General features: G+C 33.8%; 2 protein-coding genes across 15 annotated transcripts in view; one reads left to right on the forward strand and one right to left on the reverse strand.

The window, feature by feature from the left end:
• Positions 1 to 14065, forward strand: part of GPR137C (G protein-coupled receptor 137C) — a 53848-nt gene extending 39783 nt beyond the window's left edge. Inside the window, exons 4-8 of one of the 2 annotated variants that reach the window (XM_068966522.1) lie at positions 7489 to 7530; positions 11207 to 11356; positions 12579 to 12704; positions 12873 to 12991; positions 13888 to 14065. In XM_068966522.1, coding sequence (XP_068822623.1) covers positions 7489 to 7530; positions 11207 to 11356; positions 12579 to 12704; positions 12873 to 12991; positions 13888 to 14065 — 615 coding nt within the window. The remainder of the gene's footprint in view (positions 1 to 7488; positions 7531 to 11206; positions 11357 to 12578; positions 12705 to 12872; positions 12992 to 13887) is intronic. The other variant, XM_068966523.1, reaches the window with a different exon arrangement.
• A 4020-nt stretch (positions 14066 to 18085) lies between these two features.
• The window catches only part of ERO1A (endoplasmic reticulum oxidoreductase 1 alpha), a 57468-nt gene continuing 49142 nt past the window's right edge, over positions 18086 to 26411 (reverse strand). For 9 of the 13 annotated variants that reach the window (XM_068965604.1, XM_068965601.1, XM_068965606.1 and 6 more), the window contains 3 exons: positions 22635 to 22721; positions 22418 to 22551; positions 18087 to 21219 (listed from right to left, as the gene is read on the reverse strand). In XM_068965604.1, coding sequence (XP_068821705.1) covers positions 21159 to 21219; positions 22418 to 22551; positions 22635 to 22721 — 282 coding nt within the window. In that variant the 3' untranslated portion in view covers positions 18087 to 21158. Of the gene's footprint in view, positions 21220 to 22417; positions 22552 to 22634; positions 22722 to 26411 lie in introns of all 13 variants that reach the window. The other 4 variants (XM_068965599.1, XM_068965600.1, XM_068965595.1 and 1 more) reach the window with 1 other exon arrangement.

Below are 26411 nucleotides of genomic sequence, written 5' to 3' on the forward strand. Positions count from 1 at the left end.
CATTTTCAGAATTTTTTTTATTTTTCCATGGACATAAAGACCATCACCTTAAAGCCATCTTATCTGTAACAGTAGAGTCATTAAAGCCAGAGATCTAATTCCATTATGTCTTAGCACCATGAAACTATTTTTAAACTGTTTAGGCCTTATAGTTATCAAAATACATTTTAAACTTACTAATTGAGATTACTTTGTTTTCTTATTTTTGATGCTTAGTTTGGCATTCTAATTTCAAAATGGAAATAGCATTTATGAGATGGATTCAGAAACATGTGCAGGGTTCTACTTCTGCTATTGGCCAAGTAGCTTCTATTGGACTCAACCTTCTGCAGAAAACAAAGATAAATCCTGGAAAAAATATAAAAAGCACTGACAACACTGGAGAGCAGCCTCTTAGAAGAAGGAACTGACACTGCATGAGTTTCCTGTTTTTTACAGCTTCTAGCCTGAGGAAAAGTCCTGTCCATGGGGCAGCCAAAACTTGAAGAGAAACCTGCTGTTTTACTTGCTTGAAGAATCATAGGGCAAAATTCAAGAAACTATTCCAGATGGAAAGTCAGTGGAAAATCTCAGGAAGAAGACAGCCAAGTTGAGGAAGGTCCAAATTCTGATTTTAAACTCTGCCAAATTTTTATCTGATACCTGAACTAGACGTGTTCAGGACATACTCTAAGCAGCAGCACAGTGAAGGTTAAAGAAATTGAACTGAGATTTCAGCTGCTATTCATGCATGAGAGACAGTTTGAGATTTGAGTCTAGCCAGCTTAATCATTTGCTAAAAATAAAAAAAATTTTAAGGGAAAAGAAAAAAAAACCCAATACATTTTAGAAAACTATAACAGCATCCAAACTCTAAAACATGTCACTCAGAATGTCCAGGACAGAATCCAAGGTCACTAGATATATGAAGAAACAGGAAAACTATAACTCATACTCAAGAGCAAAAAGAAAAACTCAAAAAGCAATCATTGGTGGCAGTCCCAGATGTTGACCCAGATGTTGAATTTATTAATGATTTATAATATGCTCAAGGATGTGAAGTAAATATACATTAATACTTGAATGAATGAATAAATAAGAAATCTTAAGAGAAATAGAAACTATTTTTTTAAACTACCAGAAAGTTTAGAATTTAAAAATACAGTATTTAAAATTAAATAGTCACTACTTGGGCTTAGCAGCAGATTGGAGATGAAAGAAGAATCAGGGAACTTAAATCAATCAGAAATTATCCAATCTGAAGACCAGAGGATGATAGGGGACAGGGAGGGGAGACGACAATGAAATGAACAGAGTCTCAGGGTCAAATTACATATAATTGGAATTCCCAAAGGAAAAGAGGAAGAAAATGAGATTGGGAAAAAAACGTGTGAAGACATATGACCTAAATTTTCCAATTTTGATGACAGACATAAATTTGCAATTTCATGACGCTCAGCAATCCCAATCAGGATAACTATAAAGAAAATCTCACCTAGGTTCATTTCAGTCAAGGTGCTTAAAGTGAGAGTGAAAGTGTTATTTGCTCAGTCATGTCCAATTCTTTGTGGCCCCATGGACTGTAGCCTGCCAGGATCCTCTGTCCATGGGATTTCCCAGGCAAGAATACTGGAGTGGGTTACTATTTTCTCCTCCAGGGAATCTTCCTGACCCAGGAATCGAACCCACGTCTCCTGTGTCTCCTGCATTGCAGGCGAATTCTTTACCCACTGAGCCATCGGGAAGCTCTGAAGTACTTAAAACCTAAAAAAAGAAAATTTTTCAAATAGAGAAGAATGACACATACATAAAGGAACATTGATTCAAAGGATCAGTCACTTCTCATCAGATGTAATAGAGCCTGAAGACATGGGAACAATATCTTTGAAATGCTGAAAGAAAAATATTGTCAATTCTGAAATCTATATCATGCAAAAATATTCTTAGAGAATCATGAAGAAGTAAAAACATCTTCAGATAAAAGAAAAAGAAAACAAAAAAGATTCACTACCAACAGACCTGCACTATAAGAAATGCTAAGAAAATTTTACAGACTGAAGAGGAATAAAATTGGCTTGAATTTTAGCTCTTCAGGAAGGAATGAAGAACACAAGAAATAAAAAATGTGTGGGTAAATATAATTTCTTAATTTCTTTAAAATAAATATGACTGTGCAAAGCAAAAATGATCATGTGAGGCTTAGGTGTGTAGATATAATGCATAATTCTCGGTATAATATATAGAACAACTATAGCACTGTAGCATAAAGGACAGGGCTTATATTGTTGCAGTTCTTATATTTTACATCAAGTGGTAAAATACTAACAATGAAAAGTTAAGGGTATATTTTATAATCCCTAGAGCAGTGATTCTCAAACATTTTGGTGTCGAGATCCCATTACAATACTAAGAATTACTGAGGATCCCAAAGAGATTTTGTTTATATAACTTATATCTACCTATATATACATTTTAGAAAAAATGAGAAATTAAAAATATTCATTTATTAATTAAAATACCAATAATAAATCTATGTTAACATGAATAAAATTTTTTATGCTAAATAATTATATTTTCCAAAACAAAAGTAAGTTAGTGAAAAGATTGACATTGTTATACATTTTGCAAATCTCTTTAATGTCTGACTTAATAGAAGACATCTGGATTTTCATGTCTGCTTCTGCATTCAATCTGTTGTGATATGTTGTTTAGGTTGAAGTATATGAAGAAAATCCATCCTCACACATATATGTAGTTGGAAAATGGAGGAGAATTTAAATAGCCTTTTCAGATAATTGTGGATATTCTTCTTTAATACTACACCAAAACTCTGAAGTGGAGGTTTCTTAAAGGTTAGTTGTCATATAGAATCTAAAGCCATATTAGTGAACTTTTTGTACTCTCCATTGGTCTGTCTTACACTTTGAATGAGTTATAACATCATGCATTGATCATAGGAAAAATGGTCACAGATCTTCAAAATGTTGATACATCTCATTAGATAATATCCAGAATCACTTTTGTTAATACCACCACCAATCTCATCAAAGAAAGTATTTAAGTTTGGGAAACTGCCAGTCTTACAGTGGATATAGATACTTACAAGTTTTCAAAAATTCTAATTTTCACTTGAAAGATCATATTTCATCATTGGCAATAAATATTATTAGATGTTTTCTTTGACATGACAGGCTCGTTTCATTTATTTTTGAAAAAAGAAGTATGCTTATTAACCGTCTAAACGACCATTGTTTGTCTGCCATAGCTGTCTGTTAAGTAGAAAATGGGGTTGCCTGAAAAAAGTGGCTCACAAGTCAAACAACCACCACATAAGTGCTTCTCCTCAAGACAACTACTGTGCTTCAGTATACAGCAGAATTACTTCAGTGCATATCTTATCTCATCATGCAGAATATTAAATAGATAGGTACTGTGGGGTCAATACTTAATAAATATTTTCACTATTTCATCAGGGATATTCTTAGATGAACTTTCTTTTTTAACTGGGAGTGCATAGTAGTAAAGAACACAATACTGTTTGGTACCACTGCATTGATTTGTGCTACAGCCCACAGTTTTACCCTCGACTGTTTCTGTACCATTAGTGAGATTATCAGTGCAATTGGCCCAGGATAAATATACCCTCGACTGTTTCTGTACCATTAGTGAGATTATCAGTGGCCCAGGATAAATAGTCAGAAGAATTTTCAACACTTTGAATGTTTCAATACTACTTCTCAGGCATTGACGTAAGAGTATCTTCTTATATGATATGTTGGTGCTGACACCAGATGAATACAAACAAAATTAGTCCTGCTATATCAGATTTATTTATTTTTAAGGCAAAAATAGTAACACATCTATTGATAAGACATTAAATCACTGTGTTTTTAGTTAAATCTTTGAATCAGTGAATTTCAATCTTGGAAAATGGTAATGCATGTTTCATCCAGGAGGCATTCAGCAATGTTAACTTTTCAAGGCTTTACTAGTCTCTCAGCTATTATGATTGGTTTGCCACCCAATGCAGTATAACAACTTAGCCTATAAAATGCCTAAATGGTTTTTTAATTTCTAGTTTACAAAGCTATAAAAACACTTTGTGGTATTTAAATGCTCACCACACCTGCATTTACAATTACAATTGTTTTGCTTTAATCTCTGAATGATTGATCTCAAAATGATGCTGCAGCTTAACTTGGACATAATGTTCTGTCACAAAAGACAATAAGGTAAATTATTAACATTTATAAAACTTATTGAAAGGTAGTTTTCATTGCATTTCATTTGATAAAACAGGAAATCAGTTTCACCCAGTTACTTTATATAGATTTCTTTCTTCACTGAGTCATAGAATTCTAACACTTTCAACTTTCTCAGTATCTTAGAAGTAAACAGAGGAGCTGTGTGTAGAGAAAAATATTTGTTATTCTAATGAATATACATAACATAAAATTTACCATTTTAACCATTTTTAAATGTACAGTTCGGGACATAAAGTACATTTACATTGTTGTGTAACCATCACCACTGTCCATCTCCAGATCATCTTTATCATCCCATACTGAAACTTTGTACCAATAAAAAGATAACTCCCCATTCCTAAGCCAATAATCCATTTTTAAATATGAAAAGAATTATAATTTTTCATTTTAGAGTAAAGTGTGATTAATTTCTAAAATGAGTTTAATGTTTAATATTTTAAGCTTTTATTTAAATGCTTAAATATTATGAAACAAACATATTAATTGTACCTATTCTTGTTGTGCTGCCATGTAGATACAAGGAAATATTTAGGATTTCATTCCATTTTTTTTTCTTTTGGCTACACCCTGTGGCTTGCTGGATCTTAGTTCCCCTACCTGAGATTGAACCCAGGCCACAGCAGTGAAAACATCAAGTCCTAACCACTGGATTACCAGGGAAGTCCCCCTTTCTCTTCTTTTCTTCTAGGATTTCAGAATAACTACTTGTTTGGAGATTTCCCTGATGGTCTGGTGGTTAAAACTCCATGCTTCCACTGCAGGGGGTATGGGTTTGATCCCTGGTTGGTAACTAGGAACCCACATGCCATGTTATGGGCATTGCCAAAAAAGAATATAAACCTTTGATAATAGGGAGGTTCTAGCAGATATATCAGGTATAACTAAAGAAAATTAACAAGAACCCAATAAAGATACAGAGAACAAGCTGACTTAATCTCTGAAAATGAATGTATTTATACCCTAAATCTATTATATCAGGAATCTATTAATAGGAAACACAAGAACACACATGCATATACAGTGTTGACACCATCACATATCATAAAGCCTTTGGAAAACTCTGCTGTATATACAAAAGAGAATGAAAATATATTAGGCAAGTAACATCTTAGTACTCTTGTTTTTAATCATCTTGATTTTGATTTTTAAAATCCCGGGACCACACTTTAAGGACTGCTGCCCTAGAGCAACCACTTAAGGCAAAAAGAAAACAATAAGGAATAGAAAAATATAGTTAAAAGTTCAATAGATAAAATGGAGTTCTAAAAGATATTCAATTAACCAAAAGATGCAGAAAATAATGGATAGAGGAACAACAAATAAATATGCAAGAAGTTGAACAAGAAAGCTAATATACTATTCATTCAATAAGTGTAAGAAGGCACTTTAACATTAAGCAAAAGAATTGTCAAGACAAAGGGTATTACCAGATATAAAAGTTAAGCAAAGAATATTACCAAATATAAAGAGGTACAGTTCATCAAACACATAAAAATAATAGATATGTATATAAAGCCAAATAGTAGGAATAAAGAGGAGGAACTTACCAGGTAGTAAGAAAAAAATGGATAAAAGTCCCCACAATCACAGTTGGAGCTTTTAGCGCCCTATGCTCAGTCCCAATTAATGAGCTTCAGGAGATGTACGTTCAGTCCCTGGGTTAGGAAGATCCCCTGGAAGAGGGCAAGGCAACCCACTGCAATATTCATGCCAAGAAAACCCCATGGATAGAGGAGCATGGCAGGCTACAGTCCATAGGGTCACACAGAGTTGGACACGACTGAAGTGACTGAGCACACACACGTAATCTCTTAGAGATACAGAATCTAGCAACATTGGTTTAACATTTGAAAATCAGTCAGTCAATGTAATTCACTACATTGAGAGAACAAAGGAGAAAAGATAAATAATCATTTGAATAGATGTAGCAAAAACATCTGGCAAAATTCAGCACCCATCATGATTTAAAAATAACCACAATGAAACTTTAAGCCAATAGGTAATAGAAGGAATGTTCCTCAATCTGATAAAAGACATCTCTAAAAAACCTGCAATCTGTGTCACACTGGAAGTATTGAATGTTTTACCCTTAAGGTTGGTAACAAAGCAAGGAAGTCTGTTCTCACCATTTCTATTCAACAGTCCAATAAAACAAAAACAAGGTATAAAATTAGAAATTAAGAAGTAAAACTGTTTTTTACGTCTGTGACTCCTTTGCTGCCCTGCATATAGGATCTTTGGTTCCACCTTTATAAATTCCATATATATGCATGCATTAATATGCAGTATTTAACTTTCTTTTTCTGACTTAATTCACTCTGTATAATAGGACAACCCAGAGGGATAGGGTGGGGAGGGAGGCGGGAAGGGGATTCAGGATGGGGGGACACAAGTATACCTGTGGCCAATTCATGTTGATGTATGGCAAACACCATCACAATATTGTAAACTAATTATACTCCAATTAAAATAAATTAATATTTTTTAAAAAACCACCTAGCCCATCAAAAAAAAAAAAACACAACTGTCTCTAATTGCAGATAACATGTTTGTTTAAGTAGAGCATCCCAAGGAATCATGAATATAGCAAGTGCTCAGGATACAAAGTCAAAATGCAAAATCACATGATTTTCATATATACAAGGTATAATCAGTTTGAAAATTAAATTCAAACAGCAATTCTATAGCATAAAAAAACCCAAAATACTTAGGAATCAATTTTGCAAAAAGCAAGCAGTACCTCTGTACTGAAAATGACTACATATTGCTGAGAGAAATTAAAGATCTAAATCATTGAAGACCATTATTTATGGACTAGAAGAAACAGTTTTTAAGATGACATTTCTGCATAAAAGATCTATCAGTAAAATGGTTATTGTAGTGAACAATGCAGAAGGTAGTTCTGAAAAAGAAGAGTTAGACCACATGACTTTGAAACTTAGTGTAAAACCATAGTAATTAAGACAAAGACAAACATAATAGAGAGCCTGGAAACAATCCACACTGAAATAGTCTGGATTTTTGACAAAGGTGCTAAAACAATTCAAAGGGAAAGCTAGTGGTGCTGGAACAACTGGATATCCACACGAAATAAAATGAACCTCTAGCTGCATCTCATGTACACACAAAAATTCAAAATGGGTCACAAATTTAAATATAATTCAAAAAAGTGTAAAGCTTTTAAAACTAAACATAAGTGATTATCTTTACAATTTGGATACAGGCAAAGATCTCTTCAGTTCAGTTCAGTCATTCAGTCATGTCTGACTCTGCGACCCCATGGACTGCAGCACGCTGGGCTATCCTGTCCATCACCAACTCCTGGAGCTTGCTCAAACTCATGTCCATTGAGTCAGTGATACTATCCAACCATCTCATTCCCTATCATCCCCTTCTCCTCCTGCCTTCAATCTTTCCCAGTATCAGGGTCTTTTGCAATGAGTCAGTTTTCGCATCAGGTGGCCAAAGTATTGGAGTTTCAGCTTCAGCATCAGCCCTTCCAATGAATATTCAGGACTAATTTCCTTTAGAAGATCTCTTAAGCAGGTCATTGAAAGTAATCACAAAATAATAATAATAAATTAGATTTAATTAAAATTAAATTTTCCCATCAAAAGGCAAGACTAAGAAAATGCGAAGGCAAACCACAGACTTTTAAGAAAATATTTGCAATGTATACATCTGACAAGGAATCATTTCCAGTAGATGGAGGGATTGTCTACAACTCAATAATTTTTAAAAAGACAGACAAATTTAAAAATGGTCAAAGATATGAACAGACTTTTCACAAAGAAGATGTACAAATGGCCAACAAAGTATCGTTAGTCATCTGAGGAAATGCAAATTAAAACCAAAATATCCACAGCGTGGTTAAAATTAAAGAGATTGACAACTCCAAGTGTTATCTAGGAATTGGAATAACTGGAACTCATATTTTGTTGGAAATATAAAATTATATATCCATTTTGGGGAAAGATCTCGCAGTTTCTTATACAGCTGAACTTAAACCTATCACATGACCCAGCAATTCCATTCTGAGGTATTTACCCAAGAAAAGCGAAAGAATATGTCCACAAAAAGATCTGAGTAAGAACATTCACAGAAACAGTCTATCAACAGGAAAAGTGAATAAACAAATTCTCATATAAACAAATTCATGTAATTATACAGTGGAATTAGTGGGGTTAACTGTCCTGGTTTGCCAGGGACTCAAAGGATTTCTGGAATACAGACTTTCAGTGCTAAAACTAGGAAAGTTTTTTTAACTAGGAAACTTTTGAGCAAACCAGGAGTTGGTCACCCTAATTGTTCACCTCAGCAGTGCAGAGACCTAACTACTGATACATCCAACAACATGGATGAATCTCACATTATGCTGAGTGAGTGATACCTACACAAGAGTTCATATTCTATAATTCCATTTATGTGAAGTTCTAGAGTGAGCAGAACTAAGTTGTGGTAAAAACAAAAGAGGGGAAGATTTGTGTCTGAGGGGCTGGCTGGTGGGGAACGGATGTCAGAGAACATTAGAGAGTGATGGTAATGTTTATTTGTATACACCAGTTGTCAAAACTCAATGAATGGTAAGTTCAGGTTTCTACATATCTGTGTCCTGAAAGTACCTATAAACAAATACTGAACTCTAGTTAATGGTAAGTATACTGGAGTGAGGTCTAACTCTTCTTTACTTCTCAAGTGTGGAATTTCTAAAACAGTGGTATGTAGGTGTCCGAGGTAGAGGAAGGGAGAATCATTCTTTGAGGATTGCTCCTGAGTGGAATTGTTTGTCACGACTATTCAATTTAGAAAATTTTTCTGTAGCTTTCCAACAGCACTTTCCATATGGCTGAATCCTTATCTTTTATTTTATGACCCTATATTTTGTGGGAAGAATCTTAATTTGTTTTCTAAATTGGTGGACTTCTTTCTCTATTATATGTATGTAATTTGCCTGCAATTTTGCTTTGTTAATTGCTCTGATACTATTCTTTGCTCATACTTCTTTGCAGTTTTTTGTAATATTTACAAGTGTAAGTAGAGAAACTCCATATTATAAGATGCTATTACTTTTAGCAGTCATAGTATTTCTTAAAGCAGCGACTATAAATTTACTTATGGTTATATTAAAGGATGATAATGCTTACGGCATTCCAACTTTTCTTGTTACTTAACTTTTCTGTAATAATATAGTACTTTTAAAATGGAAACTGGATTTCTTTCAGATTAGCTTTTTATTAGCAACATTTTTATGATTCATAATAAATATGCACAGTAAAAATGCACATTGTAGAAAAGCTTAGTCTTGATTAAAAAATTTAATCTTGCTAGGATTTTATTTTCACACATATTTTTTGCTGTAATAGTGAGTTAGCTCAGAGAAGATATGCTGTTGCTATCCCAAACTCTTTCAAGATATATTTCACCTTTAAATTTGCTTTCTTCTCATTCACCTCTAAAAATGTGTTGTTCTTATGAAGATGTCAGTTATAATAATATTTCTTAATCCTACAAAACTCATTGAAACCGTCTCATAAATTTTAATAACCTATTTCTATGCTGAAATTAATAGATTGTTTAACATACATACACACATAACTTCAAAAATTCAGTGCAATTGCCCTAATTATAATATAATGAGAAAATAAAAGGAAAGTAATTAATAAATATTTGAATGTGTAGATTTGAGGGTATGCTACAGTGGTCGGATGCTTGTATCTACACATAGAAATTGTGAATGAGACTATAAATGCAGACTGTTACAGGTGTGTTGCTTTTGCACTGTATACCACAAGCAGTATTGCTGTCACTTTCATACCTTTCTGAAATATTTGACTGTTCTTGATAAAGGTCTGAACAAAAAAAGGACAAATTTCCCTCAATTTACATGTTATGTGTGTTTCTGGATATGTTGGCCCCTATTTAAAACTATACAAGCATAATCTTTGTTTATAAAACAGATGTAGGTTCTGGCTCAGATCATTATGGATAAGTTTTTCATCTTCATAAATGTCCAAGAGGACATGGGGAAGTTATGAAGGTCAGATAATTCTCTTATGTGGAGAACTCTCCTATAAATTGTCAGTCTTCCAGCAGCCCTGGCCCTTGTGTGGTGAATGCCATCATTTCCGCTTAATCATTGTGACATTAAAACACAAACTTCTAAAACACCATATTAGGTGTTTTTCACAACATATGTTTGGCAATTGTGTCACTTTTCAGAATAATGTCTTTAAAATAAACAGGATTACAAAGGAAACCAACTGTATTCAAATATTTTAGGTTAAGAATCTCTGCAAAAGTGGACACCACACCCTTCTCCAATATACACACTCCAGTTGACAACCACTATTATAACCAGTGTTATAACCATTGTTATGTAAGGCTTTCTTTCTATATTTCAGGAAATGGTGAAAGCTTTAGCGTTAAAATATTTTGGATTTGAAAGTGCATTTGGGTGCCTGCATCATTTTGTCATCAACATAACAATATCAACAGAGGATTAACATCAAATCTAATAGAACAAAGCAAATAGTACAGAAATTGTATTTCTATTCTAATTTTGCTTCTTATTGGAAATTAAGTGTATCAAATGGACTAATGTTTCTATTTCCCATTCTTTTCTCATTGGGCCTAAACTACCTCTCTGATTAACATCGATCATTGGCCAACTTCTTTATTCATATATTACTTAAGGGAGTAAGGTAACCTTGGCCAAACAAAATCTTCCTCCAGCTGCTGCTGGGCAAGTTGACAAAGAACTTATATGTATTAACAGGGTAGTTGAAACACAAGTGGTTCTAAAAATAGGAATTGTAAAGCATGATAATCAAGAGTTGATTTCAACTGGCACTCACTCAGTGTTTTCTAGGGGTGCATTGCAAGAGGTGACTGTATTGTATATGGACAATATATATCGTGATAAATGTGCAGGCTGTTGTGATGATGACTTTTATTTCTTTTAGGGTATGTCTCTATGCCAGACTGTTGTCGTAGGCTCTGTGGTCATTCTTCTGTACTCTTCAAGAGCATGTTATAATTTGGTGGTGATCATCATTTCTCAGGATACATTAGAAAGTCCATTTAATTATGGCTGGGATAATCTTTCAGATAAGGTAAGAACCTAGCATGTATTGCGAATCTAAGTGTATGATAATGAAATTAGCCTGACTAGGAGAATGTTTTAAGTGTTTGACTTACAAACACTTTTATGGAATCTCTAGCCACTATCAGTGATCATACTTCAAAGTTCTATGTTTAAAAATTCTCATTCATATGTAGCAATTGAAATCATTCTTCAGAGAGAATTTCTCCCAAAGTAGTATTTTCTTTTCTTTTTGTGAATAATATCAACAGTATATTAAATCTATTGGTCATAAATCTGTTTTACTAATTTGTAAAGGATAGTGTTTAAGTATCTCTTCATAAGTTGATATTCTGTCATTATCTAGTAAATGTGGTTATGTCTTTAATTTGCTACGATGAAATGAATTCTCTTTTACCCAAGAACTACATATAACCTAAATATTTGGTTCAGTTTTAGATGTATGACTTTTATGAAAATTTGGTATTATCAGTCTTGAAAATTCATAGTTCCTTAGGTATCTAGGTGTTTTCTGTAGTGACTCCTGGGACCCTTGCTATGCATATTTGACCTCCCAGCATTCTCCATCCTTCTGCTAGAAGTAGTCTGACCTAGGTGCATGTCATATCTTTATTTATATTAATTTAACTTTGACAGAATTTAAGCATCCTGGAATGCTATTTTATCAGGATTCTAATTATCTTTCAAAGAAGGAATTTTCACATTTGGTTCCGTGTGGCAGATTCCCTTCACTCCTTTTACCATTTCTCTTTCCCCACATCTATTAGAATAGAAACAAATTCAACATGGAATTTAAGCCCAAAAGCATGTTTTTAAATAGTAACAGAGCTGAGCGACTTGCATGTTACATTTCTCTACAGGTGTAACTCAGGGTAAGTGCGATTATTTTGCCTTTGGAGCAGCTGGAACCTGTAGTCTCATTTATAACCCTCCTCAGACTATGGGACCTAAACCACCCATACCACTATGCATGTATTAAAAATATTTTCATAAATTGATGTGTTGATAAAGTTAATACCTCTTTATTCTACTTAACATCAAAGCATTTTATGATCTTTAAAGGATAAATATCATTACATGAGAAGCCATAAAATATGGAAAATTAATTTAAGAGTTCTATGTGCTTTAAGTTGATCTTTTAACTTAGTCTACCTGAAGCAAGTTGTTTGTGGAGGGTGATTCCTTACATGTAAGACTGATTTTAAAACTGCTCGACCATATTCTATTCACAGGCTCATGTAAAAGACATAAGTGGAGAAGAGTATATTGTATTTGGAATGGTCCTCTTTCTGTGGGAACATGTGCCAGCGTGGTCAGTGGTACTGTTTTTCCGGGCACAGAGATTAAACCAGAATTTGGTATGATATCATAACATTACCTAATGCCTATTCTCCTTACTTTAAAAAATAACAGAACATTTATATTGATTTTCTATTTTTGGCAAAGACTAAAAAGGATTATGGACTCAGCCTCCTTTCTTAGTTGAAAAGTAAATCTTCATATTCTATCTACTACTCTGTTCACAGGCACCTGCTGGCATGATAAACAGTCACAGTTATAGTTCCAGAGCATACTTCTTCGACAATCCGAGACGATATGATAGTGATGATGACTTGCCAAGACTGGGAAGTTCAAGAGAAGGAAGGTAGGTGCACTGAATTAGTACCAACATAGATTTAAAGAAAAAAAAAAGCTTTAACCCAAGTATGAAAAGGGTGATTTGCTGATATATATCAATAAATAAGATCATTTAACATTGGCACATAGAACAGTAGATGTTAAACCCATGATGAGACCTGTATTATAAAGAATTATCATCTGCTCCTAAGTCCATATATTACCTTTATTTGAGAAATGTCTTTGGGGGTAAAACGGCACCCTTTCATTTCAGGATCCCTTGTTCAAAGCTGATGGGGGTTGGTGAGCAGAGAAGAAATACTATTATATGTGTTTCCATATCTACTGTGCTGTTCAAAATGCACAGGGAAACCCTAAATAAAACATGGGAAGGTTAGCTTCCAAAAGAAATCTGCAGTGCCCTCCTTGTTCCAAAATCATTACAAGTCCATCCCATTAGCTTTGGTATCAGTGCAGAGAAAGCCTTAATGCACATTAAATAATCCTTTGAGTTTGATACAGCATTTTCTATAATCCTCACTTCATCTGGACAAGTTACTTAACCTCAATTTTTTGTCTGTTTTTCATCTGTAAAATAGGGATAATAATAGAACCTATCTGATAGGATTGCTGTGAAGGCTGAGTGCATATGTGTGTAAACATACATATGTATGTCCTAGAATAAAGCCCAGGACATAATAAGCACTATGTTACTATTATTATCTGATAATTAAGTTCTACTAATTTTGAATGGTATTTATTCATTCTTTTCTAATATGTGATACAGAATCAAGGATATTAGATATGTTATTGAATTTTGTAGAAAGCCATTATTTGGTGAAGAACATAATTCATTCAAAACTAGAAGTGCCAACATGAGTTATTATATCCTGATCACAGTCCTTTTTTGCCCCTTTTTTGCAGTTTATCAAATTCACAAGGTTTGGGCTGGTACGGCACCATGACTGGCTGTGGCAGCAGCAGTTACACAGTCTCTCCCCACCTGAATGGACCTCTGACAGACACTGCTCCTTTGCTCTTTACTTGTAGTAACTTAGATATGAACAGTCACCATAGCTTATATGTAACACCACAAAACTGATGGCATTACCAAGTTGTGATTCTTCAATCATTTTTCATGAATGTGTATATTCAGTGTGTTTAAATTCCATCTGCATAAACATTCCATTATCTGTTACAACTGAAAACAAAGCCTGGAAATGTGGCTGAGTCCAGTGGAGGACACAGCTGTTACTTTTGACCTCGTCCTGGTAAAATGAAGTACAATGGAAAATTTGGAGCCAGAGAAAAGAAGGATTAGATCTTAAGGGACTTGATGGCCTCCAAACATCCTGACTGTGGAATATCAAACGCATATTTGCACTTTTATCTTTGTTCTGAAAGAGTACACTGCAGTCCCCAAAGTCATACCCAGTGTTCACACTGGGATGTTATGTTGTACATCAAGTCAGGAGGCAGTTTCCCTACAAAAATCAAAGCCTGTATATTCAGCAGTGTACTCCATGTGGAATTCTTACCCAATAAAGTTTATAGTGTGAACAGTGCACAGAATGAAGGCATAAAAATGTATCATTCTTTTGAAAGATCTATTGAAAATATGTAATCATTGAAGATAGTTCTTTTAAGCATGATTGTACAGTACTAACTGAAATTATTCAAACAATCATTTTAAAGAAATTATACTAGTAATCCTTTACAGGGAGGACCAGCAGTGTTCTTTGGAAAGCCACAGTCATTTCTTCAAGAGCAAAGAATACTAATCAAAATTATGTGGCTACTTTGAGAATTGGTCAAGTGATTATTCTGTATGGTTAAGATAATACAGTAGTTTAAGCATGATTCTTCAAGAAAACAACAGCAATTTTTGTGTAGGGAGATATTGATAGAAACTTCTTAGGACTGAAGTTTACAGATGCATTTAAGAATTATTCAGAAAATATACAACTCTAAGTTAAAACATGAATACATTTTCAAAGGCATTCAATTAGCTGAAATAAAATAGAGCAAATTTTACCTATTATTCCTATGAATCAGGATTATCCTCAGGTAAATTAAATCATGATGTGTTATTGCAGTGAACTCAAGTGCAATACTTTGTAATACATATAATTCTTCCTTTAGTTTTCATTTTTATATCTTGCATATGGGCAAAGCCAAATTAAATTTAATTCAAATTAATTCCAGCACTAGACTAAATGAACAACTTCTGTGAAGGTACTAACTAGGTAAGTATAAAAATCAGTGGTTAACAATATTGGAGTACTTTTAGAATTACATTAAAACTGTCTTGAACGTCCTTAGATCTAAAATATATATATATATATATATATATGGTAGGCTAAAGTGATAGAGAATTTTAAAATGCACTTTCTACCAGTGTCTATATGGAAAAAAGTAGATGCTAAATACCTCAAGAGCCCAAGGTAACAGACAACATTGGGAAGTTGTCACAACATGCTTAAAGATGACTATATACAGTTATTTGGTAATCTATTTCTTCAGAACTGGAACTAATATAACTGTCCTTTTCTGTCTTTACTTTGATTAGAAAGTTATGTTCTTTTTCTGCTCTTACATAAAACATCTTTTAACTTTTTGATTGATTCAGTAACTTCACAGAGGTATAACAGTAAGTGAAACCCTAAGAAAAAAATGAAATTTTTAATGCTTTTGATCTCTTGGGAAGCTGGTACACAGACAAAGAAATTTCATCTTTTTATCGTACAAAATAATTCTGAATTCAGTCCAAAGCATAAACTTATACATGTCACTTTGGATTTATAAAATTTATAGTATAGAATTTATAGGTCATAACAGGACAACATACCATGCACTTACCTGAGCATATTTTTACTGCAACTTCAGTTACTGGGTTTCTTTTCAGAATGCCGACTATTTATTGTCTTAATAATGTTAGGTGTTTAATTATCTAGAGCTGTCTAAGAAGATGTGTTGCCTTTGTTAATCCTTGGGGTTCAAAGTGATACATTTTTTCTAGGAAAGCTTCCCCAGACTTCCCTACATAATGCTCCTATTTGACCAGATAAGTGAGGATTACTTTTTAAAAATATTTCAGATAAAATAACCTGTTTTTTTCAGTTGCATTAGCTGATTCTTCCAAATATGAGATTTGTAAATTTCTTATCCCTGACCAGGGAACCTAAATTCTTGCATTTGTCTCCTTAAAGACATCTCCCACAATAAATCACCAAAGACAAAGAAAGATAAACTTCTGGACCATTTTTTGCTTAAAAATTTCAAAGCACTAAGAGCACTTTAAGTCTGGTCTTGAAAGAAGGATTTGTTTATCAAATCAAAGGGCTATCGACCCCCTGTTCATCCTGCACTGAAGCACATGATGACAATTTCAAACCTTCTTTTTGGTTCACTAACTAGAAAAGAATTTCATTGCTTAAGTGTGTAATTCTACGTGATTAGCAGTACTTGTTTTTATTGTTTCATTTGGATGGTCATTAATTTTGAAACTGTTGCCACTCATTATAGCTGGTAGTAGTTTTATGAAAGATGTAATTTATAGCTAAAGTGGCTTTTTTAAAGCATAGCTGCCTTTTTTATTGTTTAACAGTGTTTCTCAGCTATAAAATCAGTGTCAAACTGGTTATAAAAGTATAGCTGTGGCCAATGAATGTATTTATTTGTTTCACTAAATTGTAACAAAACACTACTGTTAAAAATAAAAGTGTTTGTGCTTTTATTTGGAGGTCTGGTTTTCTTAATTTCTTTCAACAGACTACACCCATTGAGTTTCTGTCATGTAAGGATAAGACGCCTACCATAGGAAAGAAAAGAATACCTAGAGTTCCAAATGACAGTTTACTTTCAGTGAGATTGTCGTTACAGATATTCCTCGGCTTGTCCTAAGCAAAAATGCATCGAATACAGCTGGCCTAGAACATTACAGCTTAGACTGAAAGTGAAAGTGAAGTCACTCAGTCGTGTCTGGCTCTTTGTGACCAGGTGGGCTGTAGCCCACCAGGCTCCTCCGTCCATGGGATTATCCAGGCAAGAAAATTGGAGTGGGTTGCCATTTCCTGCTCAAAACACTTGTATTAAACTACAGTTGGGCAAAACCATCTAACACAAAACCTGTTTTGTAACAGAGTATTGAATATCATGTAGAATTTATTGAACACTTTACTGAAAGTGAAAAACAAAATGGATGTATTCGGTACAGAATGGTTGTGTATGGGTGGTTTACCCTTGTGACTGCGTGGCTGAGTGGGTGCTGTGGTGCTGCCACTGCCCCAAATCATGAGAGAGGTCCGCACGGCATATCACTAGCCTGGGGGGAAGAGACCAAAATTCAAAAGTGGAAGTACAGTTTCTATCAAATGTGTTCCGCTTTTGCACTGTCAAGTTGAAAAATCTAAAGTCGAACTATTGTATACGTGGATAACTGTATGTACTGAACGTTGAGATAACTATGTACATTAGCTGTACACTAATTAGTATTACACACTAATTTGATATGAAATGCCATACTTTAAAATACCAGTTATTAGATAGTATGTGCTAAGTTGCTTCAGTTATGTCTGACTCTGTGACCCTATGGACTACAGCCTGCCAGTCTCCTCTGTCCATGGGATTCTCCAGGCACAAATACTGGAGTAGGTTGCTATGCCCTCCTCTAGGGGATCTTCCTGAGCCAGGGATCGAACCTGCGTCTTTTACGTCTACCTGCATTGGCAAGTGGGTTCTTTACCACTAGCGCCACCTGGGAAGTACCACCTGGGAAGCCCATATTAGATATTACATGTTTATTGAAACATTAAGCTAAGAAAAATCCTTGTGTGAAAGAACTTACAACATCTCTCTCCTTCCCCTTAGATTCTTAAACAGGTAGAAATTTATCTAGCTCGTAATCCTGGGCAGCTTTTCTTTGATTATTCAATAAATTCTTCACTAATGTTTTCCCCTGAAAAGAGAGTTCTTACCATTTTTTCCATAATAGGCCCCTTTCATAACTTGCCAAAACCACACCAAATTTCTAATATAGTTTCAGAAGCTTTATTGATCACCTAAAGTCCAGAAATCCTTGGGCGCCTACTGACTTACTGTGAAGAATATTTGGAGTGAAGGTATGATCACTAGCAATAATAAAGTTGTCATTTTAAAAGCAGTTTATTCAACAAACATTTATTAAGTGTTCATATGCCAAAAACTATGCTGTGGAGATGCAAACATGGATAAAGTTCCTTTTCCTGCTCTTAAGGAGCTCACATTCTAGTAAAGGAGACTTAAAAAAAAAAACAATACAGTACAATAAGTGACACAGTAGAGGTAGGTTGTAATTACAGTGGTGACACAAAAGAAGAACTTAGATGATCCTCCTTGGATGGAACAAGGGCAAATTCACAGAAGTGATTGCTAAGCTGGACCTGCAAGGATACATAGAAATTTCCCAGGTGGGGAAGGATGGCTAGGGCACTTGATAGAGAAGAGCAGGCACCAAGGTGTGGAGGCCTGACGATGCTGCATCTGAAGAACTGTAAGTCTGTTTTAGCAGAACATGAGGTTGGGGGAAACAGAAAGACCCCTATCAGAGTACTTTGTTCACCAAGGAAAGAGGTCTGGTTTCCTCCTAAAGGTTCATGAATTCACTGTGTGTTAAGCAGGGAGTAACATTGTGAGAGTGCTTCTAGGAAGCCCACTTTGGTAACATTGTGAAGCAAAAGAGAGCAGACAGGTTGGGTGCAAGGAAAAGGTTTGTACTTTAGGGAAGAGCAATGAAAATGCAGAGACAGTGATATATCAGAAATATGGAAATAAAATCCAAAGAGATTAGACACTGTCTGGACAGGGGAGTGGAAGGGTTAGCCGAGAGAATTTAGATGATGACGGTTCTAAAATTAACCAAAGGAAGGAGCATAGGCATAAGAGTAGGTTTGGGGCAGAATAACTTTTTAAGATACACACAGGTGTCTGTGGGACAACCAAGTGAAGATGCGTAGAAGGAAGATGGTCTGAGAAGTTTGGGCTAAAGATAAGGATTTAAGAGATCACTGAATTGGAAGGACTCAAGAGTGAGAAGTGGTGCTGAAGACAGCAGGAATAAAAGCCTAAGGAATAACTTAAAGAATACATGAAAAGAGGCACTCAGAAGTGAGGGAAATACAAGAAACCTAGTGGAAAACATATTTAAAGAAGGGGCTGTCAACAGTGTCAAATGCAGAAAAAAAAGAAACGGCTTGTGAACCAAACCATAGATTTAGAATTGGGATTTAGACTTCAAAAGACAAGACTGTTAGCTACTAAGAAAAAAAAGCCACATTTCAGTTAAAGGAGCAAGTGGAGGGGGACAAAGTGAAGACAGGAATATTCTTCCATAAAGTTTAGCTGTTAAAAAAAGAGAGAAAGTAGGGGCATAAGATGAGAGTTAGAGTTACACAGGCAAAATAACCATTTAAACCCATCTACCAAATTTTCAGAGTACCACACATGTCCTTACACTCCTATATTTGGTGCTCACTTCATAGTCTTTTGAGTCTCTAAGAATACTGACTTCATAGTAGGCTAATATCTTTCTTTTCCTGCCCTATTCAAATTAAGGGGGAAAAGAAATAGAACATATATTATTGAACTTAGTTCTGTGATAATTAATTTAAATATATTGAATACATTTTCATACATTCACTCAAAAAATATTTATTGGACACCTACTATGTGCTTGACACTGTATCAGGCTGTAGGGACATAAAGAAGAAAAAGTATACAGTAGTGTTAAGTAGCATTTCTAAGCCATTATATAAATAAACCCTGCTTTATTAATAATGTTACATCTCAACCTGATATACCTGCTAAGACATATAGAAAGAGCCCATAACTTTGAGGTATACACTTCCTTTTTTCCTACAATTACTGTGTGCTATAAATTCCTAAACCCCTTCAAATATTTTTATCATTGAAGATCTTCCCTTAATGAAGACTTCTAAAAATTACAGTTTAGTTATGGGGAAAAGAAAGAAATGAATATCACGTGCAAAACCCCAAAATTTTATGCCTATGACTATACAGCATTAAAAGGATAACAAAATTCAAAAAAAGAATTTTAGATTGGAACTCAAAATAATTCCTTATTCTAAGGCTTATAGTAGTATATAGTTGCAGATATTTTTCCTGAAAAAAAAGTCATTGAAACATTATTCATATTACACATGGTTCAAAGGACATGATGCCTATAACCGACTCTTCAAGAGAAAAAAATAGTATATGCATGGATATATACAGAGATAGCATGAGCGAGAAAGCAAATACGAACAGTTAAGGAATCTGGTAAAAGAATTCTTTGTATTGATACTATCCTGGAAACATTTCTATAAATTTGAAATTATATAAAAATAAAAAGTTTCCCCAAATTTTTATTCAGAATCAGGGAAAGTACTATGAGAATAAATATATAAATCTGTTCAACTTTTCACACTGTTTAGAAATCCCTTACACACTTGAATTATCATTGTATCTTTCTACACACCAAAATAAGCCAATCAAAATAGCAAAATAACTCTAAAAGTGATTTGTTTCATACCAATGTATTGTAGGGTTGCCAAATAAAACACAGGACTCCCAGGTAAATCTGAATTTTAAAGGAGGAATAAGTTTTTGGTATAAGTTTGTCCCATATTACATGCAACATACTTATATTAAAAAACTGTTGTTTATCTGAAATTCAAATTTAACTAGGCATTCTGTATTTTTATTTGCTAAATCTGTTCACCCTAAATGTTGAACATTTAGGCTGTTAGTAATTTAGGCTGTTAATAATGGAACATAACATTCTCTTATAAACACTTTTCACATTGGCCATAGTTTAATTTATATTATGTCTTCTTACACAAAATTCTAGTTTGAGAGACTTAAACATCATTTACTTAGATTTACCATATGTGAATTTGATAATCCTGATGATTTTACTTAATATTAAACATTAAAGATGTACCACATTATCAAAGGTTTACTTTTACTCACAATAATATTACACATAGATTTAACACAATTTAAAAAATTGTTATTTAAAACAACATAATTCCCTTTTACAAAAGCAGCTTTATATAAAACATTTGACTTAAGACTGTCATTGCTATTTATGCCTTTGAATGAAATTCCACTCTTTGGCCTCCACTGTCCAGAAACAGGCACTTTTCAACTTGCTTTCTTTAATGAATATTTTGTAACAAGTTCCTGAAGTTTTCTAATTCTTTCACACTTGTTGAAATTCTGTAAACAAAATAAATTTCACTCAGAAACTATTTTAGATAACTTTTCTCTACAAGTTAGTCACTTTGCATTTTCAGAACACAGAAAAAAATGTTAATTTATTTCAGCAAACATAAAGGTGCATAAAACATTTAATCTGTTTTGATGCATTTTTGTTCTTAATTTGACATATTAAAACTAAGATAACATTCCCCAGAAATCAGTTATTTTTAATTAGTCACAACTAAGTATTAAAGTTTCTAAGTACAAAATTATAGAGTGCATATTACATTTTTAAGTATTCATAAGTATATTCATATGCTTATTATTTAAAGTATATAAGTATATACTTTATACCTAGATATAAAGTATAGGTATATACTTTATAAAGTACATAGCATTAAAATATGTATTTAAAATATGCATAAGTATATGAACACTTAAAATAATCAATTTACCATATTTATTAAATATACAAAGAATCAAAGCTTTTGGACTACAAAGAGTGAGAACAGTAAACATGTGACCAAGTTGTTTTCACTAACTTATAAAAAGTTTGTTATTTTAAGTATACTTTAGCTCTGTTCTCCACCATGAAAAAAAGTAGCAAAATACTCAAATACAACTGTCAAGCTTCTGTGTACCAAAGAATAATTTATTAAATCAATTTTTTAAGTGAAGAAATATAGCCCTTAGAAATATAGCCCTTAGAAATATGTTTGTCTTTTTTAATATAAATCTCTGCATTCTTTAGATTTGATAGGCAAGGAGGAAATGCATCTGTGCTTAAATTTTATAATGTAAGTTCCTAATGTTAAGCTTATTTTCTAATCATTTTGATGAAAATTATTTTTAAAAGCATGATTAGCCTTTTTACACAATGGCAAATTCACAAATTTTAGATGTACACCTACATTACACAACATGATTTTTTCTAGGACCTTCAAAAAAACATTTGGATAGCACATAAATTAGAAAAAGTTTATAAATTCCATAAGATGAATACTGAAGCACTCAGTGAATTAATAATGATTACAAGAGTCAAGAGGTGATATAATGATTGCATGTATCTACAAAGTTAAAGTATTTCATAAGATCACAGAATTCTGTAGGGAGATAATTTCACTAAACAGAATATTTCTTACCCAGTTTTACCTGATAGTATATGTGTTACATTAGACTTACTTGGCTTGCAAAAAAAATTTTGGTGCAAACTAACCTTCCAAATGCATTAAATAATGATACTATTTCTTGTCTGGTTAGATGGAATTCATAACTGGGCCCACTTTCTGGCATATTTGCAATCAGTTTCTCAGAAAACAAGATCTTCAGAGCAGTGCCCAAACCCTGAGTCTATAATAGAAATAAGAAAAAAAGAAAAATCAGAAAATTCCTTGTGCAAAGAAAGAAAACAGGATTGAGCTTGATATGCTTACCTGAAGCTTTCCCCACAGTCGACATTTCAAACAACCAACACAATCCATGATTCTTGAAATATTTCTAAAATGCAGTCGAAAATCCTCCTAAAAATAATTTAAAATGTTATTAAGATGTAGTATATGGTCAAATACTAAGTATCTCTGAGTGCCTTCTATGTGCCTCACTGTGTGCAAAACACTGGAGAGCACCAAAGGGAAGAAAACTGAAATCAGTGTACACGGAACACCTCCTGCACACCAGAATCTTTACATATGTAATTGTATTTCACCTTCACCACAAATGCAAAAATGAAAGTCACTCAGTTGTGTCCCACTCTTTGCAACTCCATCGACTATACAGTGCATGGAATTCTCCAGGCCAGAATACTGGAATGGGTAGCCTTTCCCTTCTCCAGGGGATCCTTCCAACCCAGGGATCGAACCCAGGTCTCTCGCATTGCAGGCAGATTCTTTAACAGCTAAGCCACCAGGGAAGCCCAAGGTATTATTACAATCTACACCTAATGAATTAAAAACATAAGGTCCAGAGCAGCTAGGTAACTTGCCCAAATTCCCATATCTAGTAAATAGCAAATCTAAACCCCAGGACTGCCTGCCTCCAAAACTAGACTATCTGTAAATATACAGAAAGTAAATGAGATGTTCTATTGTATGTGATTATTAACCACATGTCAATATCAGGAGAGGGGGCAGAAGTTGTATGACATCATTTACCAAAAAAGAAAAAAAGGAAGGGAGAAAGGAATAAATAATGGAAGGAGCAACAAGTAAAAACCTTTGGTTTCATAATAGTTAAATGAAAGCCCTTCTCTCTGGTATTAGGAAAAACAACCAGATCTTTTACCATTTATTATTATCATACATACTTTATTATCATACAAAAATCTACAGAATATGGTGAAATCCATGTACGCTCCACCAAGTTTCAGAGAGAAACTCATTAAACTCATCCAAAAGCAGTATGTCTTTAAGGGGTAAGGAGGAAAGGAAGGAAGCCAAGAAAATATCCTTCTTTCACACCAGTGGAAAGTACTAATTAATTCTCCAATGACTCCCCTGTCCTGAATTTATAGTGGAATCCCAGGCTTACAGTCCTTGCAGCAGGAAATCTGACATCCATTTCAGACGAAACATTCATTATATCAAATGGCCTATAATTTGGTAAGTATATAATATTTTGTTTGCTTGTTTTTATTGTGCTAAACCACACACTGAGCTCAATCAGAAGAGAACATAAGCAAAGATCTAAAAATGGGAATAAATCAGCAAAGACTGGAACCAACTATTCAAAGCAGACCTCAGTTCACTCTGGAGACAAGTCTTTCCCCAGATGCATCATTCAGCCTGAGACTTTGAAACAGTCAACAGCTGTACCATGTAGAAGATTTATAATAAGGTCCCAGGTCTTATATCTTATTAATTTAATACAAAACCCAAATTATTAATATTAAATGTTACCATATGTTAGCAATATTCTATATCATGTGTTTCTATACCCTTTAGAATAAGTAATAAGTAATTCTAATTTTCAACTTACTTTTAAAAAATATTTACCCAGCAATATTACTCTAAGTAGATTTTTGGTGATTTGAGGTTTCCTTTAAACTTGTATTTCAACTTCAAATTAAAGAAAACTCACACTTTTAACAAGAATAACAGAAACAGCGCTAAAATTACTCTGCAGTTGATGTTCCCATCCTATGAGGTGCTGACCTCTGGAGGATTTATAGTTGGTATAAAAGTCTATAAAATCCCTGAGTAGACAAGTATTTGTATATAGACAGAACAAATAGCTCACATGTACACACTATAAATTTTCAAATGGATATAAATGTTATGGTCAATAAAACACAGCTTTTACTTTACAAGTGTCAATAAATGCATGGTGGATTTTGGCAGTTATATTTCCACTAATAAAACACTATTATCATGTGGAAAGGCATGAAAGCTCTTGACTTAGACTTATACTTTAAAAGCTTGGAAGCCTCTAAACAATGATAATGCTTTTGTACAGTGTCTAAACTCAGTATCTGAATCTATGTTCACTAATTCAAATACTTGAATGTGGCAGCTCTTGAGTCTTTGTATGACATATATGGAGAATAAATGTGGTTGCCTAACAAGAGTCAAACTAACATTGTAAAATTAAAACCAAGCACAAATGTTTAAATGAATGTAATATAAAAGAACCAAATTAATAAGCTAGAAATTTACTAGACCAGAACAAAGAGAAAATCCTTATGACTTCCACAAATAACAATCAATGTCCAATAACCTGAGTATATTCTAAAATTAACTCAGATTAGAAAAATGTATTATCCTTAAAATAAACAGACCCTAAGTCACTTACAAATTCTCCTTCTTCATACACATAGTTTTAAGATCAATACTAAAAATTACAGTCAGTGAGGAGAATGATCAAACATTCTGTGGTTAAACACTGTGATCTATATTCAAAGAAACCAATTGGCTAAAACAAAATTCTCACCCAATTCTCAGATGTTTTATAAGCCTTCAAGTGAGATCCTATTCTGTGTTGAAGTGAACACTGAACACTTCTCTTTCATACAAGTCCTCTACTTATAACCATACACTGATAGAGTGTAGAGGAGACAAGAAGAAATATTAAAATAAGCTTATGTGACTGTACAAATCCGTGATGTTCACTATAAACTACAATTTCAAAAAAAAGTTAATACCAATATCAACAAGATTCCTTGGTGTTTTATTCTCTTCTTGTAAAAGGACTCAGAAAAATTATGTGTTAAATTTCATAGGATATCAAAGCTGAGTATTTTGGAGTTTCGATAAAATTAAAACAATGTGAGAAATATTTCTAATCTGCACAATATAAAACAAGTAGATGTCAAAACATTCTCTCCATAAACCAGCAAGTGTACTAAAAATAAGACAGATATCAAAAATAGTAGGGGGGAAAAAGTCATCACAGAATCTTCCCCCTCACTTCTAAGTTCCTGGAAGCTGTTTGGGAGGTTATATAAGCACTGAGGTATGTATTTCTAGCAAGAATGCTTTAAGTAGGAGGTAGATGGGCAGTCAAAAATAACTATTATCTAACAGCAAAAAAAGAAAGAGTGCAAAAAGTATTTTGTTTGCAAGCTATGAAAAATAAGGTTCTTTCAATATCGAAAGAAACAAAAAATTACAAACAAAGGGATACTGTCATAAATATTCTGATGAAACCAGATCAAGCCCACTTCTACTGAGGACCACCTGCTTTACTTACCTATACCTTTATAATTGAGAACAATAATATAATTTTACTTAAGTCTTCAAAGTGAAAGTGAAAGTTGCTCAGTCGTGTCCAACTCTTTGTGACCCCAGTCCATGGAATACTCCAGGCCAGAACACTGGAGTGGGTAGCCTTTCCCTTCTCCAGGGGATCTTCCCAACCCACGGATCGAACCCAGGTCTCCCACGTTGCAGGCAGATTTTTTTACCAGCTGAGCCACAAGGGAAGCCCTTCTAAGTCTTCAAAAAGACTTAGAAATCCCTTGAGGATGGAAGCCATCTCTCCCTTTAATGACAAAAATCACACTCTACACACAATGAGTTTTTAAAAAATCTTTTCAGTGAAATTTCTTATTTGTTGTATTTTGAGGTAAATAGACACAAAGATGGTCTTGCCTGGAGTCATACCTCCATTAAGAGGCAAAACAAAGACCAGACCCATCCTGTGCGATCTCAGGTCTTCGGTTCTTTCCAAAACTGCATGCTGACGTACCTAAATGCCTTTGTGTGTGCAGTCACTCA

Source organism: Capricornis sumatraensis, chromosome 2 (assembly GCF_032405125.1).
Source record: "Capricornis sumatraensis isolate serow.1 chromosome 2, serow.2, whole genome shotgun sequence".
In the NCBI taxonomy this organism is placed as follows: Eukaryota; Metazoa; Chordata; class Mammalia; order Artiodactyla; family Bovidae; genus Capricornis; species Capricornis sumatraensis.